The following is a 19,644-nucleotide window of genomic DNA, read 5'->3' as shown; positions in this document are numbered from 1 at the left end:
TCCAGTCAGTGACTAGTCACGAGTGGTGTTCCCGAGGGCTCAGTATTAGGGCTGGTTCTGTTCAATATCTTTACTGATGATCTTGCTGAGGGGATTGAGTGCACTCTCAGTATGTTTGCAGATGACACCAAGCTGGGTGGAAGTGTTGATCTTCCTGACGGTAGGAAGGCTCTACAGAGGGACCTGGACAGGCTGGATCGATGGGCCGAGGCCAACTGTATGAGGTTCAGTGCTGGGTCCTGCACTTCCATCACAACAACTCCATGCAACGCTACAGGCTGGGGGAGGAGTGGCTGGAGAGCTGCGTGGCAGAAAAGGACCTGCGGGTGTTGGTTGACAGCCGCCTGACCATGAGCCAGCAGTGTGCTCAGGTGGCCAAGAGGGCCAATGGCATCCTGGCTTGTATCAGGAATAGTGTGGCCAGCAGGACCAGGGAGGTGATCATGGCCCTGTACTTGGCACTGGTGAGGCCGCACCTCGAGTACTGTGTTCAGTTTTGGGCCCCTCACTACCAGAAGGACATGGAGGTGCTGGAGCGTGTCCAAAGAAGGGCAACGAAGCTGGGGAAGGGTCTGGAGCACAAGTCTTATGAGGAGCGGCTGAGGGAGCTGGGGTTGTTTAGTCTGGAGAAGAGGAGGCTGAGGGGAGACCTTATCGCTCTCTACAACTACCTGAAAGGAGGTTGTAGCGAGGTGGGGGTCGGTCTTTTCTCCCACGTAACAAGTGATAGGACAAGAGGAAACGGCCTCAAGTTGTGCCAGGGGAGATTTATCATAGAGTCATAGAATCATAGAATGCTTTGGGGTGGAAGGGACCTTTAAAGGTCATCTAGTCCATCCCCCCTGCAATTGGCAGGGACATCTACAACTAGATCAGGATGCTCAGAGCGCCATCCAGCCTGGCCTTGAATGTTTCCAAGGATGGGGCATCTACCACAACTCTGGGCAACCTGGTCCAGTGTTTCACTACCCGCATTGTAAAAAATTTCTTCCTTATATCCAGTCTGAATCTACCCCCTTTTAGTTTAAAATCATTACCCCTTGTCTTATCGCTACTGGCCCTGCTAAAAAGTCTGTCACCATCTTTCTTATAAGCCTTCTTTAAGTACTGAAAGGCCGCAAGAAGGTCACCCTGCAGCCTTCTTTTCTCCAGGCTGAACAACCCCAGCTCTCTCAGCCTTTCCTCATAAGAGAGGTATTCCATCCCTCTGCTCATTTTTGTGGCCCTCCTCTCGACCCTCTCCAACAGGTCTATATCCTTCTTGTACTGAGGACTCCAGAGCTGGTTGCAGTACTCCAGGTGATGTCTCACCAGAGTAGAGTAGAGGGGCAGAATCACCTCCCTCGACCTGCTGGTCACACTTCTTTTGATGCAGCCCAGGATATGGTTGGCCTTCTGGGCTGCGAAAGCACATATTTAGCTTAGATATTAGGAAGAATTTCTTCACGGAGAGAGTGGTTAGGCATTGGAACAGACTGCCCAGAGAAGTGGTGCAATCACAGTCCCTAGAAGTATTCAAAAAACGTGTGGATGTGGTGCTTAGGGACATGGTTTAGAGGTGGACCAGGCAGTGAGGTTAACAGGTTGGACTCGATGATCTCAGAGGTCCTTTCCAACCTTAATGATTCTGTGATTCTATTATTCTATGATTTTTGGACTCCAAAGTTCTTTCCTGGAGCCTATTTAGAGAGTAGGTGTTTTGCTTTCACTGAGCAGTGGGAATAGTTACACAGATCAGATTCTCATTTCATTCTTCACTCTACGATGCAGAGAGAGATTAAATTTAAGATTTTTTTCACTGGCTGTTCAACCAATTTTCTTAGTAACCTGTAAAAAGACACTGAAGGAAATTAAAACCAAAGATAAAATAAATACGTGATGTCACTACAGCCTGGAAATTTAGTACAGCCTGATTCATCAACCTGCATTGTACTCTTGAACATTAAATCTAATAGACCCAAAACATCACACTTATCAAGTTTTGGTGTAGCAAGGTTGTAGCAGGCTGTATAAAACCACAGTCAGGAAATGTCTCGGTTAGATTCAGCCACTGGCCACTGCAGAGGCTCATATGTGGCAGGAGTTAATGAAAATTAATCAAAATGAAATAGTTTTAGCTTTTAAAACTATTGGTATTCTCAGCCAAAACAAAATATTTTGGCAAGGCAGAGGCCCTTACATTTTAGTGTGAAAGAAATAATTTTCATTAATTTTTATAGCAGATGATTTAAATGCTTTTAAGCTTCTGCTTAGTGTGCAATTTGTGATATAGAGGCTATTTGAAAGAATTTCAGTTCTGGGCCAAAAAAATCAAAATCGTTAAAGATTAAAGATTAATCTCACGAATGTGTTCTGTAAAATTTTTTCTTTTTTTTTTAAGAAAGTAATGAATTAGATCAGATGAGTTCGTTTCTGTTTAGAAAGCTTTTATGAAAGCAGTTCCTCTTTTAAGACAGGTAGTATTCTTTGAACATCAGTTTTAAAACCTTAAAAAGTGAAACTAACTGTAGAGAGAGTGGAGTGTATGTATGCAAATTTGTCAGTAATTTCAAATGTGGCTATGTTCACAGTATTGGATTATATTCATCTCCTGAGCTTAATGCCTAGTCACTAGATAAAAATAATTGTGAACAATTACAACACTCCAGTTTAATTGGCATCTGTGATAAAGCATTAGAATCACTTTGCTTGCCAGTTGTAAACACATCTGTACAGCATAAAAAACAAAAATTTCCACAAACCCGAATTTATACATACAACACAAACCCAAATTTATTCATACAACGAGTACAAGACAAAAGGACTCAGAAAAAGAATCAGAAAAAGTTTAGAAAAATTTGGTGAGTTCCAAGTATTATCTAGCTTTAATTCACTTTAAAATGAAGATGCAAGTAGCAAACCCCAACAGAGTGCTGATCGAAGGAGACAGACAGAAATAGCAAACCATTCTGTGAAAATATAGACTGATATCTTTTATTTCATAGTGGAACATTGATTCAGGCTTATAAAACCAATGGAAAAGAACATTTCCACTATTGTAAAGTCTGTTACTATAACTAGTGCTGCAGACAGTTTATAATAATATTCTATTTTTGATTCTAGCTCTTCCATGTATCAAAGAAATCACTGGACAACATCTGTTTTTAAAGAAAACCACTTGTGCTTTCTTTCAGTAGCATGTAAACTGGGCATTGTATTTACCTCAAATATCTCATGTATTGGGTAGATGAGATTACATCACAGTAATTTCCAGTGATTTCCCAGATATAAATTAATGAACTCTGTAGAATACGTGAACAGAGAATTCAAAGTGCTGAGCTAAGATTATTCCCATTTATATTTTAATTCAATTAATTATATTGTCAGAAAAAAACCCAGTATTTTATGTTTTATTCTCATAACAGAAGGTCTTAAGAATACTGGAATTATTCCCTTAGAAAGTATTTTAAAAATTGTCTTTCATAATATAAAATTTCCATCTCTCAAGATTTATGTGAACAGCAAAAGCAAATCAGCAAAAATGAATGATTTCTTGATAAATTGGCTATTAAACATGGCCATATCGAAGATGTATATAATTACATTTTGTGTCTTTAACAAGAAGATGGCACAGTAAAGCTTATGTCAGTAAGAATAACACTTTCCTGGATTAAAAAATCTATTTGAAAGTATTGTCACAAAATTTGTATGGAACAGTAGACTCTGCATTCCTGTTGTATTTCTCATTTATTTTTCTTCTCCTGGTTTTTCATTTCCTGTTTAAATCTTAGATTCTAATCTTGTTTTCATAGCAGAAGCTGTGTTGTGTTTCTTTTTTGGTAGGGAACTTTTATTTTTCATGCCATTTAGTAAGCCGGCCTTACTGATAAAATACTTATACTGCCGATACCACTGTTTATTATATGATAGTTATTCAAAGCTTCATGCCTGAGTGGATGCAGGACATAAGTCTGCCCAACAAAGGGGTTCTCTGCAAGGCTGATTTTGAAGAGACTGAGAACAAGAAGAACAAATTCATGATATTTGTTATTTTTGTTCCTGTTATTTCCTCTGCAAGCAATCGTTCTCTAGGATTGCCTGCACTCTGGAAGAAATCTGAATCCATTTCATGCAATTAAATGTCACAGTCCGAGAAATACTAACTTACTATCTGTTGTGTAGTTGTTAAGCACTTTAGTGTACATGATTTTCACCTGGTGAATAAACTATAGCTAATAATGTTATAGAATCCTTATTTAACAGGCAAAATAACATATCAAGACCAAAGTAATTATTAATGCATTTCAGATTAATTACAGAGTTAAAATGAATTTTTATTTAATTCACCTGCTAGCAGCTGAGCCCAGGGTTGCATATTTCACTGTAGCAGCTGGTGACAGTACAAGTGTCTAGGAAAGCACTTTCTGCAGGAGATGCTTGGAATGCCATCTACCGTTGAAGAAGCAAAAACAAAAAACCAAAACCCCTAGCAAAAACTGCTTTTTTGGAGTAGTTTGTTCTAAAATGAAACTCTGCTTACATTGTTAAGTCTGTACATTTATTATTTGTGAGGCCATCTTTCTTGCATGTATTTGGAATACATTATGTAGAATTCAACTAATGCTGTGAAAAGGGATTAAATGTTTTTGATTTCAGTATCCTAGCTTTTGTATCAGTTTTAAAATTAGGCTTTCTGCTTTGTTTTATGAGTTCCCTGAGAATTTCAGTTAGTTGCAAAACAGAATGAAACATAAATAAAAAATAAAGTCTCATCTTTCCAATATAGAATTAAAGGAAATTACATTAAATAAGGAAAGTTGCAATCCAGACACTGTTATAAATATCCCTTAAAAATACTTATGATGAAAATTTGCATTTAAATGGAATGAAATATTAAGAGAAAGACCTTTCTCTGGAGAAAAAAAAAGGCATTTTTTTGCCTTTTTAAGAAAAAACAGGTATAGGGCAACAACTAAAATGGTATTTGATTATCTGTTACTGAAGTTCACTCTGGTAAAATTGTGCATGGAGATTACAGATTTACTCAATCTTGAGTAGTCTTGTAAACTTGTATGTTACATTGGGATATGCTGATGCATGTGGTATTACTATCAATGATATAGGTAAACGTTTGCATTTTGGTCATGAAAGAGAAAATATAATTCACAGTCATCATGTTGTAGTCATCTTCATTTCCAGAAGTAAAATATGGCTGACTGTAATGCAGCTATTGTGGTATGTTTCACACATCCTGTAGGCAAGACTATAAAACTTTTTTTTCCTATTACACAAAATATAAAAGAATATGGTGGTAGACCTAAGACCTAAGTGCTATTCCAGCACTCCTATGTTGAAACTTAATTTTTTTAGAGCAACGTAACTTATAAGAGTAGAGTATTTGTCTTAAGGATTCTATGGGAGGGAAATTTTCTTTCTAATTAACTGTTTGTTACTGTTCTTAAAAACATAGGAAAACAAACAAGCAAAACCAAAACCTGGCTAAATTCAAACTAAAGCCAGTAATAAGTAAAAGATAATTCGATTTTTCTTCAAATTTATTTAAAAATAGGTACATTCAAATGAATTCTAGCTGTCAAAAATTAATCTTTCTTAGGATATTGGGTTGTAGTAGTATATGTAACTCAAACATTTTTCAACCGAAACCTCATCTGAGACTTTCACAGAATTGCATTTAGTAATAAATCTTACGTGACAGTTGGACAATTTTGCCTGTGTCCCTTCTTTGAAAATGAGAGGAAAGTCCAGTATTTTTTTCTGATTTGACTCCTGATGTTCTAGGTTGAATATTTTTTTTCTCTGTATATCACCTGCCTGAAACATCAACATATCTGTAGGATTTATGAGAGTAACATTTATTAAATTGGAAGGAAAAAATTAAACCTAAATAAAACTTTTTTTTTCAGTGAACTTAAATATAGATGTTTTTAAATCTTAACCAGCTAAAACTTTGTTAACATAGTTTAGAACACCCTGAACATCCTGAGTGAAGGCACTGACTGCTTATGTAGAGGCCTTGAAGAAACATCAGGCTCCCATGTGAGGCTTTTCAGCCTGCATATAGTACAAGCACTGAGATTATAGAGAAGTCAGGGCTTTTCAGGTTGTGTGAGAGAGACATTAGTGTGACACTGCAGAACATGACAAACGCTGAAACTATTGTCTCACAATGTAGCTTTGTAAAGAGAAGAAAATGGATATTTGTAGGAACGTGGCCTTTTCTGTCTAGAAAGGAGTCCACTGACAGAACAAACTGGTTAGATTCAAGGAGGTATTTACCTGTATCTCATGTCCTTGAAACTGGATTTGGAAATTCATTCTAGTGAAGAATTATGTAATACTAGCTGCTCTTTAAATGAGCCAATAGAAACTGAATAGGTAAACTGCTATGAAAGAAGTATTTACTACGGCTCAAGGACTCCTTAAAACTTGCGTGCTCTTTTTAACTGCTGCCCTTGACAGCCTTCATATGCATTGACTGGATCTTTTTTTGCTCTTGCTGCATTTCTAACACAGGCTGATTTTTTATTTCACATGTTGCAAGTTAGCTGGTCTGATGTTGCAGCTATTATATATGGTGTCAGAGGTGAACAAGTAACAGGTAATGGATAATTTACCCAGAGAAGATCAGACTGGTGAAACTTATAGTTCAAGGAAGTTGGTAATGTGACAATCTGAAAAAAATTTCTAGAACTTTAAGATTAGAAGACACTTCACTGAATATATTTTCTTATGTTATTATTGTTTATACAGGATGAATAATGCTATTCTAGCTATTTTTATTGCCCCTTTTTGACAACTTTGCTTGATCCAAGACTTTCTATTAATTATGGCTTTACAATTTTTGTTTTTCCTGGTTTTTGTACATGCCTCATTCCCTCAGCAGACACAAGATACCCAAGTGGGAAGCAGCTGGCATATTCCACATGGCAACCAATTATAATGCTGACGGTTACAAATTCCCACTTACTTTCTGATAACCAAAATACTCTTTTGTTTGCTAAATACAGGAGAAAGCTGCAGTAGCCCATTTTAAACAATGTGGTAGGTTTAGACAAACACTAGATTTTTAACATTGACCTTTTAATACCACCTCCCTGATCGAGGCCTCCTGCTTGCAATTTTGGATAACCTTCAAAAGAGAGCATTGATCCATGAATTAATTATTGGAACGGCACATAACACAATGGCTACCATTCGGTGTAGTACTTATTTATTATTACAGTTGTACTATAGTCATTTTCTCATGTGTTGATTTGTGATTTTGACACTCATTTTATGGCTTTACTGTCAACATAATAACAGAAAGGAAAAAGTCTGACCAAGCTAAGACATGTGTGAGAAGTGTGGGAGCTTTCATTTGTAGAACACAGTGTCTCTCTCTCTTACTCCAGAAACAAATAATAGGAAACATTTTTGCTCTGAAGAGTTCATATCCTAGGATAAGCAGAGTCTGATCTATTGTGCTGGTTCTGAAATAATCAAAACATACTGTCAGTCTCTTCAGTTTTAGAGCTGAAAGTACAGGGCTGTTGAGCACTATGATTTCAGTTGCAGTGAACCACATTTTAGTATATATTTTCTAAAAATATTAGTGTCAAAATTTCACTTTGAGACTTGTTTTTCTGGAACCTTTGATAAAAACTTCCCGTTTCTAATTATCATCTAAATGTCAGAGTAGTCTTAATCTTACAGAATTTATTATGTTTATGGGTGATGTTCAGCTGAGATTCATGCAGGGAGGTCATTCAGCCTAGACACAAGCATGTCTAGGCTGTTAACTGTATGAGATTCAAGAAGGCAAAGTGCCCGGTCCTGCACTTGGGTCACAACAACCCCATGCAACGCTACAGGCTTGGGGAGGAGTGGCTGGAGAGCTGCCTGGTGGAAAAGGACCTAGGGGTGTTGGTTGACAGCCAGCTGAATATGAGCCAGCAGTGTGCTCAGGTGGCCAAGAGGGCCAATGGCATCCTGGCTTGTATCAGGAATAGAGTGGCCAGCAGGACCAGGGAGGTGATAGTGGCCCTGTACTCAGCACTGGTGAGGCTGCACCTCGAGTACTGTGTTCAGTTTTGGGCCCCTCACTACCAGAAGGACATCGAGGTACCAGAGCGTGTCCAAAGAAAGGCAACGAAGCTGGTGAAGGGTCTGGAGCACAAGTCTTATGAGGAGAGGCTGAGGGAGCTGGGGTTGTTTAGTCTGGAGAAGAGGAGGCTGAGGGGAGACCTTATCACTCCCTACAAGTACCTGAAAGGAGGTTATAGTGAGGTGGGGGTCGGTCTCTTCTCCCAAGTAACAAGCGATAGGACAAGAGGAAACAGCCTCAAGCTGTGCCAGGGGAAGTTTAGGTTGGATATTAGGAAAAACTACCGAAAGGGTAGTCAGGCACTGGAACAGGCTGCCCAGGGAAGTGGTTGAGTCTCCATCCCTGGAGGTATTTAAAAGAAGGGTAGACGTGGTGCTCGAGGACATGGTTTAGTGGTGGACTTGGCAGTTCTATGTTAACAGTTGGACTCGATGATCTTAAGGGTCTTTTCCAACCTTAACGATTCTATGATTCTATGATTCTATGTATAGGTCTGTGCTTATCCGTAAAGTGTGTATGGTGCTTTCTTGTTGTTTTTCTTGTATCTTTAACATCACTTCAGTTTGGACTTCAGGGATGTTTAACCTCTTCAGCATGGATTTAGATAGGTTTTAAATTTATTCTGTGTTACACGTATTGTTTCTAGCCCAAGTACCTAACTTCACCTGCTTTTCATGAATATCAAATGTCCAATTACCTCTCAGCTACTGATCTTGGAGGTGTTTTTGCCGAAACTGCTGATACTTTTGTTACAAACAGGTCAAAATTAGTTAGGAAAATCACCTACACACTTGTTCAGGAAAATCTTTCCTTTGAAAAGAAAGATATTACTTTATTGTCCAAAATATGATCCTTCTTAATTCAACTACCTATACTCTCTAAGTTAATAAAAAAGTTGGAGCAGTCATGTGAAATAAAGAAAGACTTTAATTTTGATCAAAAGTAGCTAAGCTGAATGCTCTAAGGTGAATGTTATAGCATCAGTAGGATAATCAATGCAGAGAATCAATTCAGTTAATATGTAAATATTTTACAGTTATCCAATTGACATGGCATTTATATTTAACCTCCTTAAGTCTCTTTTCTTGGAGTTAAACGTACTTACATAGTTTAACTTAATTAATCTATAGAGGTGCCCTCTTTCAAGGAAATAGCTGATTTTACACATATTTGTCTGTGTGACTGTGTTAACTCCACTGCTTTGTGTGACAGTGTTAACTCCACTGTTTTGTCAAGAGTGGGTGCAGGCAAAGTTATATATCGTGTATGTGTCATATATCTTGACTTCTGACGTGTGAGCAGACAGTCAGTGCATACTAATCCTTTTTTTAAGTTTGCCATTTGGTGCAGGGCATATTATTGGGATAGTTACAAAGATTTAGAAAAAGAAAAGAAAGAGTCCACAGCAGGCAATCTAGGAAAATGGATTAATGGACCTTGCACTCTAAGACAGGGTGGTGGAAACCTCTGATTGTGGCTGGAGCTGATAATCCCCCCTTTTTCATCACAGTCCCTACTTAGACCAAGGGAACAGGCATGCCCACTGCGGTTTACGTATAGTTATGCACTGAATGTCATTTTTGGTGGGAAAGAGTGGGAGGCAAGGGGAAAGGAGAGGGCAAGGGGGGGGAGAATTTTATAATTGTTTTTTTAAATCCTGTTTTATTTTCAGTACCGTTTTCCAGGGTATATTGGGGAGGAAGTTTTTCTACATTAAGAAATATTGGTGATGGTAAATACTTTTAAAAGATTATGATGTTCATGTACTATGAGAATGGGAATATATAAATTCCTGAGAAAGACAGTTACATACCTTAAGCAAAATCTTTTAAAAGTGCTCAAGACAGCAATCACTCGCTTTTGCTTTCCTTACCAGCTTCCCATGCAGTCTTCAGCCCAGTTCACGTTGGGTAATGCTATATTTTTGAAGATTGTTGCAAGTATTAATTTAGTAATTGCATTTTTAATCTGTGAAAAGTTTCATGGAGGGATTCAACAGTGATCTCCTTTTTACTCTTTTCCTTTAATGTGTAATCAGGGTTTTGGAAAGTAGATGATGAGCCACAAAATGCAGAACTCCCAGCTTGTTGATAATATTTAGTTAAAAATTTCCAATGGCAAGGGTAATTTCTTCGCCTGTCTAAGTATGGCAAGGATTTACCTGTAACCTGAAGTTTTTACAGACTTTGACAGACATTTGGTAAGCAGCGTGTACTACCACAAAAATGAACAAATTTTTTCATCCAGTGTATGCTGGGTACCTACTCGATTTAGTGTATTAAGGTAATTTAAATTAGGGTTTTTTGGATCTGCTTATGATTTTTTGTTGAAGTGTCTTTCATTTAAAACTATGTGCCCTAAAGGATGTAGGTCTCTGCCTTTCAGATGGGTTAGAACTTCTTTGGTCAGGTGATGAAAGCATCAGCTTGTAAAGGATGGTTTTAAAAATATCTCCTCGATAGGCATTTGTTAATAATAGACTTTTCATAAGATTTTTCACTTTTATAGCAACTATCACAAGCATCAGAAACACAGAGATACCCTCTTTTTACTACTTACAGGACTTGGCTTCTGCATAATCCTTTTTACTTTTCAGAATACTCTATAGTGTGGTGCAGTCACAGTAGTGCCGTGAATTAGTAGTATCTCCATTGTTTAGACTTCTGTGCAAGAAATAGCGGTATCTAACTCAAAATCCATAAACTGCATTTATAGTTTAGTCTTCACTCTTTGCTTTTCATTACGTTTGCATTGAGAAGATGTTTGCTAATTATCAAATGATTTTGGAGTATTTCATATCTGCTAATAATTGGAGACAGTTATTGAAGAGAGAGAGAGAATACTGTCTTCCCTTCAAAGATTGTGTGTTGGCATCTTGACTCTTGAGGGAGCTGCTGGCTCTGTACTGTCATCTGGGCTAGTGGGGTCTGGAGTGCAAAGAAGAACAAATGCAAATCCTGAGGATAGTATTCAGTTCAATTCACTTTATAATATATGTGGGGGTCAAGTAGTTAGCAATCATGCTGTTGTTTTTATTTGAAAGACAGTTTTTTTTTTTTTATGTGTATAACTAGAAATCTCTATTTGAGACAAAATTATTTGCTGCAGTTTTCTCTCAGCTATTTACTTCTTTGCTGTGAACACAGCTGGAGGTCAATGTCAGTGTTGTATCTGTAGAGGAAGGAAAATGTGAAGATTCTTTTTATAGATCTGAGACTATCTCTCATTTTTTCTGTATGATTTGCTTTAGGAAAACCAGATAATTCTGTGCATTAGTATTTAATCTCATCTTAATTCTTAATTAAGTTTAGTGTAACATGCATTGCTCATTGAGACTACTGTACATATATTCTGCTTTGGGGTTTGGGCCATTAGGGTCTATGTTCTCTAAACTTAAGATTTCCTACAAGTGTCCCACTCTCTGGACTTCATAGGCAATATATTTAATAAAAATAGCTACTGTAGAAGCATCAACAACTTCATTAAATTGGTATCAGCAACATCAATTACAACATTAATTGTAATAATGAATAAATATTTAGATGTTTTTGTTCATGGATGAGGGAAATCAGAATCCCAAACAAAGGACTGATTTGTATTTCCAATCCTCTCAGCTTCAACAAAAGGGCTAGAAAAAACTTCCATCCTAGTCTATCCTCTTCTAACCATCCCACTGAGGTGGTTAGGAGGTAAGGAGAGCACAGAAAGCTACTGACTGAGCAAAGGACTGTAACTACTGGCCTGGAACATTTTTAAATGAAAGTGACATAGAGTGTTATATGCTTTATGGTCAATTCAGTGTTTCTAGGAGACATTAGGTACACCCAGGCTATTCCTGCAGATCAGATCTTCTTGTGCTTGTAGGGCCGTGGATGGCAAAGTTGTGAATCCTGAGAGCACTGCTGGGTTTGAGAGAGATATTAAGATATTTATCCCTGCCAAGGACAGCTGATGCTGAAATCTGGATTTCCCCAAACTTCTCTGGAGAAGAACTAGATACCTGTTTCATTTCAGGTGTAGAGTGTGTTTTATGGGTCATTTTCATGGATTTAGGCGCCTGAATTCCACCCACATGTTTTTATGGCTATGTATCCAAGTATGTAAAAGTAGAGAAGAGATCTGATAACAGAGTGCTTGTTGGTTCACCTGTGACCAATGCATCTTTTGGGAAGAATGCCTTATCATTTTGACATAGTAGATTTCAGAGAGGAGCTTTTACTGATGGCAGTAGATTGAAGAATAGAAAACTATTAGGAGTTTAAAAGGCTAAGAAAAATTTTTATGTTAATGTTTTCACTACCTTTTCTCCTGCTTCTGTTTTTCTTGTTCTCTTCCCTCTCTTTCTGTTCTCTTCTCCTATTCATTCTCTGTGCCAGTGGGACTAGCCATAATCTTTGAGGAAATTTTTAGTACAAGCAGAAGATCTAACATCAAAAAATGTTCACTGAGCCTTGAGATGTAACCTAATGATGCTAGCTCCTGGAAAAGATCAAAGCGGTCTGGCACTTGCACTGTGTAGGCTTGCAGAGGAACACAAGAGGAATGGTGCTATGAATGTTTCAAAGGGCAGAGGTTCCTGAATGACAAACTGCAAGGTGCAAAAATTCTTTATTGTTCACAAGTAGAAAAATCCTGGCTTGTTTTCAAGTGAAGGAGTATATTGGGTTATGATCCATGCAAAAAAAATTGTGATAAAAGCTTCAAACTCTTCTAACATTTTAGAATTAATTTGGTGCTTGTGCAAAGTGTCAAGTGGATTCCTATAATGACAGAAATAATAAAAATTGAAAATATGTGGTAAAGTATTTAATATTCTGCGCTGTTAGCATGCATTATCCCAGTCACCGTTGATCAAACACATTATCTGCAGACTGTCGGTGGTTTTAGTAAACAGGTATCGATCGGAAATTTTCTAGTGAATAACTAGAACTGGCATTGTTCTTGGCAGAGTTTTGAGAGGATGAGGTTGAAAAGATGTGGGAAGGTAAAAAGAAGGCAGGTAGTCTGGAAGAAGCGGAATGCAGTCATACTGCTTCGGGTTTTTCAGTTCGTCTGTTGAGTAAATGGAGGTTTGGGCTTTTTTTGACCTGTCAATCCAATTCTTTTAAGCCATTATTAGTTGCTGATTTTTGACACAAAGCGAGAAAGCAATGCATATATATGGGAGTACACAATCTAGTAGAACACAAGGCAGTTCTTGTAACCAAAGGAAATAAAACTCTGTGTGTACGTAGACAGGGTTTAAGAATCTTCAGTCCTTTTCTGTCCAGAAAAAGTTATTTAAACTACAGCAGTGTTAAAACCACATTAATTTAATCTAATATCTCATTATTTCTATCAGTTACTACAACTTCTACTCCTAATTTCATCTGATTGAAGAATCTTTTGGAAAGGGAGTAGCAGGCATTAGCCTGTGGTTTGCTGATTTAGACCCAGAATCTCTATTTATTCTCTCACCTTGAAAGATAAATATCTGTGCTGTACACCTGAAGGGTCCAGGCCTGTTGATCCACAACATCAATATTAGTTTAATTTCATATGGTAGAATCTATTTTTTTCAATAGATTTTTTCATAATTTCTTTTCAAATTGTAGCTTGCCCTCCATGGTTGTTATAAAGTCAAGGAAGATCATTGCCTGATCCAAGGGCTGAAGGATGTATGGAGAGTGCTCAAGGAATGCATCACAGTTATATAATAATGGAAGCTGTTGTCCTCACAAAACTGCAGTGTTGGAAATTGTGTAGTGGATAAGAAAGAATTGGAGGAGGAGAAAAGATTATTTCATAGGAGATACGTCTTGAATTGTGGGGGCAAATTATATCCTGATTTAGAACAGCATTCCTATAAAATGCTGGCAAAATAGTTTTAAATGCAGGTTTTCAAACTGTCTTCTAATGGGCAATGTTTTTTATTTAATGGTGCTAAACTAAAAATCTGATTGTAAGACTTTCAAAAATACCAAGGGTTTGCAGCTGCAATTGAAGTCACCAAACATATATTGTTATGTTAAGATGCTAGATCCTCTTGAAAAAAACATACCAAAGATTTCAGATGACATACTCAGAATTAGCGTGCACTATTACAATTTTGATCTTACTCTATTTTATTCTCAGTTCCACATGTGAAAAAAATTGACCATGGTCACTATCCAAAGGAAAGGTGTTGATTACAATCTGACTATGTGAAGCACTCAGATTTCCTTTGTTTAGTTCAATAGAAAAATTCATGATGAAGTAACAGCTTAAAAGTGTCCAGTAAATATGTTTGGGAGTCATGTACAGAGGGGAATATAAGGAACCATGGATTAGCTGCATATTCAGTTTTCTCTGTCCAGTTGCCAAGGAGGTGGTATTTACACTGTCTAGCTCTAGGCATGTGACTTAGGAGCTCTGAATCATTGTCTGGGAGTGTTTCTTTCTCACAGTTCACCATGAAGAGCTTTTAGGCTCTTAACGTTGGGGGATCTGAATTAAATGGCCTAAGCTGCCTCATGAAAAAAGTATGGGTATACTTCGAGTCCCTGCCTCTCCCCCTTTGAATTTCCTGTGTTGAAAAACTAGTATGGAATTTCTTGGTTAAAGATAATATGATTAAGATGCATGGTGGAGTGAAATTGCAACTGCATGAGAAAGTTTTATTTTTCATATTTCTTAACTTTGGAGTATATCTGCTTTTTTTTTTTGGTACTGGAACATTTCTTTGTATATAAATTTCTAAAGTGCTGAAAAGGCAAAATGGTGCTGCATGTTCAGTTTTCCCTTTCTGTAGTCAGTTTTGGAAAATTTTTAGTGTGTCTTAGTGTCCACTTATTTAGTTCTTTTGTAGTCACTGAACCTTGTTTATAGAGGTATTCACTGTGATATTGTATTGAGGAAGAGATGTGGATCTGTTTTGGTGAGCTTTAATTTTCTGTCCAATGTTAAGCATCTGCTTAAATTGGGAGCCTGCACTCCCTGTTTAGTTAGGTAAAAGAATATTCTCCATAGAGACATTCAGAATATCTATCTAGGAACCTTTTTGGGGTTTTTGAACATATAGGGAAGCTAGATCCTAGCTTGATATTTAAGACACATATCTCCAATTAGAGAATGTAAATATTCCTGTGAGTATATGTCTCCATACTTGGGTTTGGTGGAGAGGAATTGTGTAGAACATCAGCTTGCTCACTCAAATTAGAGCAGGTATTTCAGATAGAATATTTTCCTAAAGACAATGGACAAATATTAATCAGTACTTTACAGACATAGTGTATGTATTATCTAATTATTTTTTTTAGCAAGTCCTAGTAAATTTTAATCAGAGTAAAATTCCTTATCTTTCCTTCTTTAGCTTTTAGAGTGACATTGTCTGCAGACCCCGACATCACCGTAGCTTCATAAATATAGTGCAGATTTTCCTTCAATCTATTAGTTCGGGATACTGCATTTTAAATGGCATGTTACATGTTATAAATTCATCCTGAATTATGATAAGTAATTTGGTTGAAAAGAAAAATTAAAAAAATAGATTATAGTTCACATAATCAAAGCACCTTCTTTTGCATTTATAGCTGAATGTATTGCTGGAAATGTTTTAACATGATATTCTGTCCAAAGAATTGGAAGCCAGTTATAGAACATTACTGATTTAATTTTGTAACTAAAAGTTTTAGATACTTAGTATTCCCCATTTTTAATCCTAAATGGAAATAAGCACAGAATACAACTTAATATAAATATACAACAAATATTAAATTAATTCATTTTAACTTAAAGCAAGAACTTTCGCCTGCCCATGTGATACAGATATAGAACTTCAGGGTAGTTGTTTTACAACATGTTGCACTCAGTTGTGCAAACTTATCTTTTTAGGGTCAAAGAAGAGCAAAAACCACAGCTGACACAGTAAGTAAAATACCTTAAAAATGCAGTAGGCTTGACTTTTCTACCTTTGCCATGTTCTGCTTTCTGCACCTTTGATGGTATTAGCTTTCACTAATACCTGATAGGCTGCAGGTTATTTGTCATCTGCTTCCTGACTGGCTTGTAAGAGAGCTGCCTGCAGCTTCTTACTTCATCCACACGTTAGCTGGATGTAGGTTCTTGCTGCCTGCTTGTGAACTGGTGAACTGTAAAACTTTATTTCCCTTACATCCTTAGTGGCTGACGTAGTATTGCAGCTAACATTCCCATTGGCTCTAGCTTTTCCGCCTGTATATTTCTATTAACATTGGATAAGAAAACATTTAAACTAGTGTGGTCTTATTGGTTATTCAGTCACATTATTTGCTTATTTAAACAGGTGGTTTCCCTTTAGTGGGATCACTGAGCTGGTAAATAACGTTCTTCAACCACAGCAAAAACAGCAAAATGAAAAGGAGCCCCAGACGTAAGTAAGCTGCTCTCTGTAGACTAAGTAATGTCTGTATAGCATTCAAACATACTGGAGAGTATGTTTAAAATAATTGCCCATTTAGAACATCCTGCTGAGGGCATTTTACAAGCTGACATCGTTTGCTTTCTAACCCCTCATTTGCAAAGGGAAAACTGAAAATCAGTTTGTACTCTCCTTATCAGTAATTTAAGTGATTACATTAGAATACAATCTGAGGAGTTACTACTACTACATTTACCTTTTTCTGCAAATGCTCCAAACATGAAACTCCCAGTGAATTGACGAGTTTTCTGTGCATGAGGAGCTGGAATGATAAGACATGTAGTATTGTATATAGCATGTCTATGCACATGCATGGTATTTGTGGTATTGGTCATGCATAGAATGCTATAAAAATCTACATAATACGTATGAAGAGCTTTTTAAGGACCAGGAAAATGTAATTTCATTTTTTTTTTATGCTTCTAAAATATCTGTAAAGTTTCAAAACTTTAGCAGATATAGGTGAAATCTTGGTTCTGTCAAACCTGAGGGAATTTTGACTTTGATGGGGCCAGTATTTCATCCATGGACCTTTTACAGTGTTAAGCCAGTATAAGAGCCATATGAAAAATTTTACTTTTCTTGCTATCTGAAAATTTTAAGATTTAACAGAAACTGGCAAAGCTAGGACATTCAGTCTTAGAGTAGAACGTAAAGCATGGAGCTGAAAATATACTTTTCATAATGAGAAACTAAAAAATATTTATTATTTCAAATTTTCAAATTATTAAATTATGACTTCTGATATTATTTAAGCTTTAAACAGTTAAGTTGCTGTCTTTTCTTTCTTCTAAAAGGGAATGCCTTGTAAGTTCACATGATAAAAGAAATGTTTGCTTTTGAACCCATGCATAACTGGTTTAAAACATTCATATTATTTGTTGCTAATTATTTTCCAGGCAGAATCTGTGTTAGTTTATTTTTAAATATGTATATTTAAGTGGAGTTACATACTTGCAGGCCATGAAAGCTGTGAATTATTTTTTGAGAATACACAGTGAGAAATTTTCACAAAATTAAGTGGAGAAATAGGCCATAAAATTGATATTCTGTAAAGCAAGGTATTATTCTGAGGTCTGTTTCTGATATCCTCACTTAAGTTCTTATAAAATGGCCTATAATATTAATAGTGGAGTTTTTCTTTATTGGTTATTGTTAGATACTGGCAATATTACATTTTATTCACACCACCTCAGTACCTCCTTTGTATTCCCAGTTTCCTTAATCCAACGAAGTTTGTTCTGCTTACCAATGTTGTACATATGAAACATATGGCTTTGAAGAAACTGAAAATACCATATAGTCAGTGTAAACAGTTGAGTTATAGTTGCCAAAAAGTATTTCTAAATGGTTACTGTTATTATGGAAGGATTTTTTTTGAACAGTGATTTCTTTGGGAACCGGCTTTGTTCAGTGTTTTTATTAAATAATTAAGAAATGAATTAAGTTGTGTATTCATTGAATTTACAGATGGCACAAGGCTGGGAGAAGTGTAACATCTAATAGCAGGATTATATTCCAAAATTATCCTGAAAAATCTAAGCTATAGTTATGATGTTATGATGCCATTCAAAAGGATAAATGGCAGGTGGTGTAGTTATGTAGGGATAGTTTATGTGGTTGACATAGGATAGAGAAAAATGGTGTAGGTAGAAGTTCTTTGGCAGAGAATCTGGGAGCCATAATAGTATGTAAGCTGAGCAGGAGCCAGTATTGTGAAAGAGATAAATATCATACTGGAATGTATAGAGACGAGCCTGGAAGTGCTGTGAAGTTTTCACTCTGCTAAGCACTGGTAAGGTCCCGCCTGGAACATTGTGCTCTTTTTTGGACACCATCCTCCAAAAATTATGTGGAGCAGTTGGAATTCAGTGGACAGTAATAAGAATGAATAATCGGATGTCTAAGAAACATGGCATGTATAGGGAAAGATTGAAACCTCCTGAAGAGAAAATCCCAGGGGATGGAGGAGATTGACAAATCTTTAATTATGCAGAAAGTTGCTGAAAAATGGAAGAAAATAATCTCTTCTCCATGCCTCTGGTGGTGAAGCAGAAAGGACTAAACTTAAGTTGCATCAGGGAGGATTCAGCTTGGTAGGGAAAACTTTTTAATGGAAAGAAAACTTAAAATGCTTGCAGAGTTTGCCTAGGGCTTGTGTGGAAGCTGTGTCACTGAAAATCTTAAGGAGTAGGTTTGGCAAATATCCGCTAGCAGAGGCAGAAGTGTAGCTGGTCCTGTGCTGGGACAAGAGGATGGACTAAGTGACTTTTTGAAGTGTCTTCCAGCACTGTTTATTTGTGATAATTTAATTAATTTATTAATGAACATGATTTATTTTTGTGATTATTGTAAACTTTTGGGGAGAAAATAGAACAGAAATACTAATGGTGCAACTTCTTTATTTAATTTCTTTTTCTGACTTTAATGGCTTGCAGAGAACTGTTGTACCTGGGAACACTGTGGGACACTGGGGAGCAGCATGGAACTCTATGTCTGAAGAAATTTTTACCACTATCCATATCTATCGGGGCTTTTTCCACTTGAAATCACTGTTAGTATCTGAGTCTGTAGTGGATTTCAAGATACATCTGGCTGTTCAATTTTGCTGATGAAAACAGTTATTTGCGGTTAATCTGGGGATGATAAAATGTGGTGGGAGAAGGCAGAAAAAGAATCATAGCAGTGGTTGAAAACATAAGGTATCATGTTACAAATTTCAGTTTTGCTCTGGTGAAAGTGTTTTTGAAGAACAGTTGACCATGTGTCCTTATGGGCAGAGGCAGGATTTGTCTGACACCCTTGGACATGAATTCTGTCCCACAGAATCACAGAATGGTTGAGGTTGGAAGGGACCTCTGGAGGTCATCTTGTCCCACCCCCTCTGCTCAAGCTGGGTCCCCTGGAGCTGGATGTCCAGGACCATGTCCAGATGGCTTTTGAATATCTCCAGCGATGGAGACTCTAGAACCTCTCTGGGCTAGAGATACATGTGGTAGTGCTCAGTCACCCCTACAGTGAAAATTCTTTCCTGTCAGACGCAACCTCCTGTGTTTCAGTTTGTGTCCATTGCCTCTGATCCTGTCACTGGGCACCACTGAAAAAAGCCTGGCTCTGTCCTCTTTGCACTCTCCCTTCAGGTATT

The 19,644-nt window shown here is 37.1% G+C and overlaps 1 protein-coding gene across 45 annotated transcripts in view; it reads left to right on the top strand.

The window, feature by feature from the left end:
• Positions 1-19,644, top strand: part of RIMS2 (regulating synaptic membrane exocytosis 2) — a 503,677-nt gene that overhangs the window by 53,056 nt on the left and 430,977 nt on the right. For 8 of the 45 annotated variants that reach the window (XM_087748045.1, XM_087748037.1, XM_087748104.1 and 5 more), the window contains exons 2-3: positions 15,935-15,967; positions 16,365-16,451. The exons of the other annotated variants lie outside the window; for them this stretch is intronic. In XM_087748045.1, the coding sequence (XP_087604171.1) occupies positions 15,935-15,967; positions 16,365-16,451 (120 nt within the window). The remainder of the gene's footprint in view (positions 1-15,934; positions 15,968-16,364; positions 16,452-19,644) is intronic. 45 annotated transcript variants of the gene reach the window in all.

The sequence above is a fragment of the Nipponia nippon genome, unplaced genomic scaffold (assembly GCF_047370975.1).
Source record: "Nipponia nippon isolate SJK-2023a ecotype South Korea unplaced genomic scaffold, ASM4737097v1 scaffold_1, whole genome shotgun sequence".
Lineage (NCBI taxonomy): Eukaryota > Metazoa > Chordata > Aves > Pelecaniformes > Threskiornithidae > Nipponia > Nipponia nippon.
This window is presented reverse-complemented; position numbering and strand designations above follow the sequence as displayed.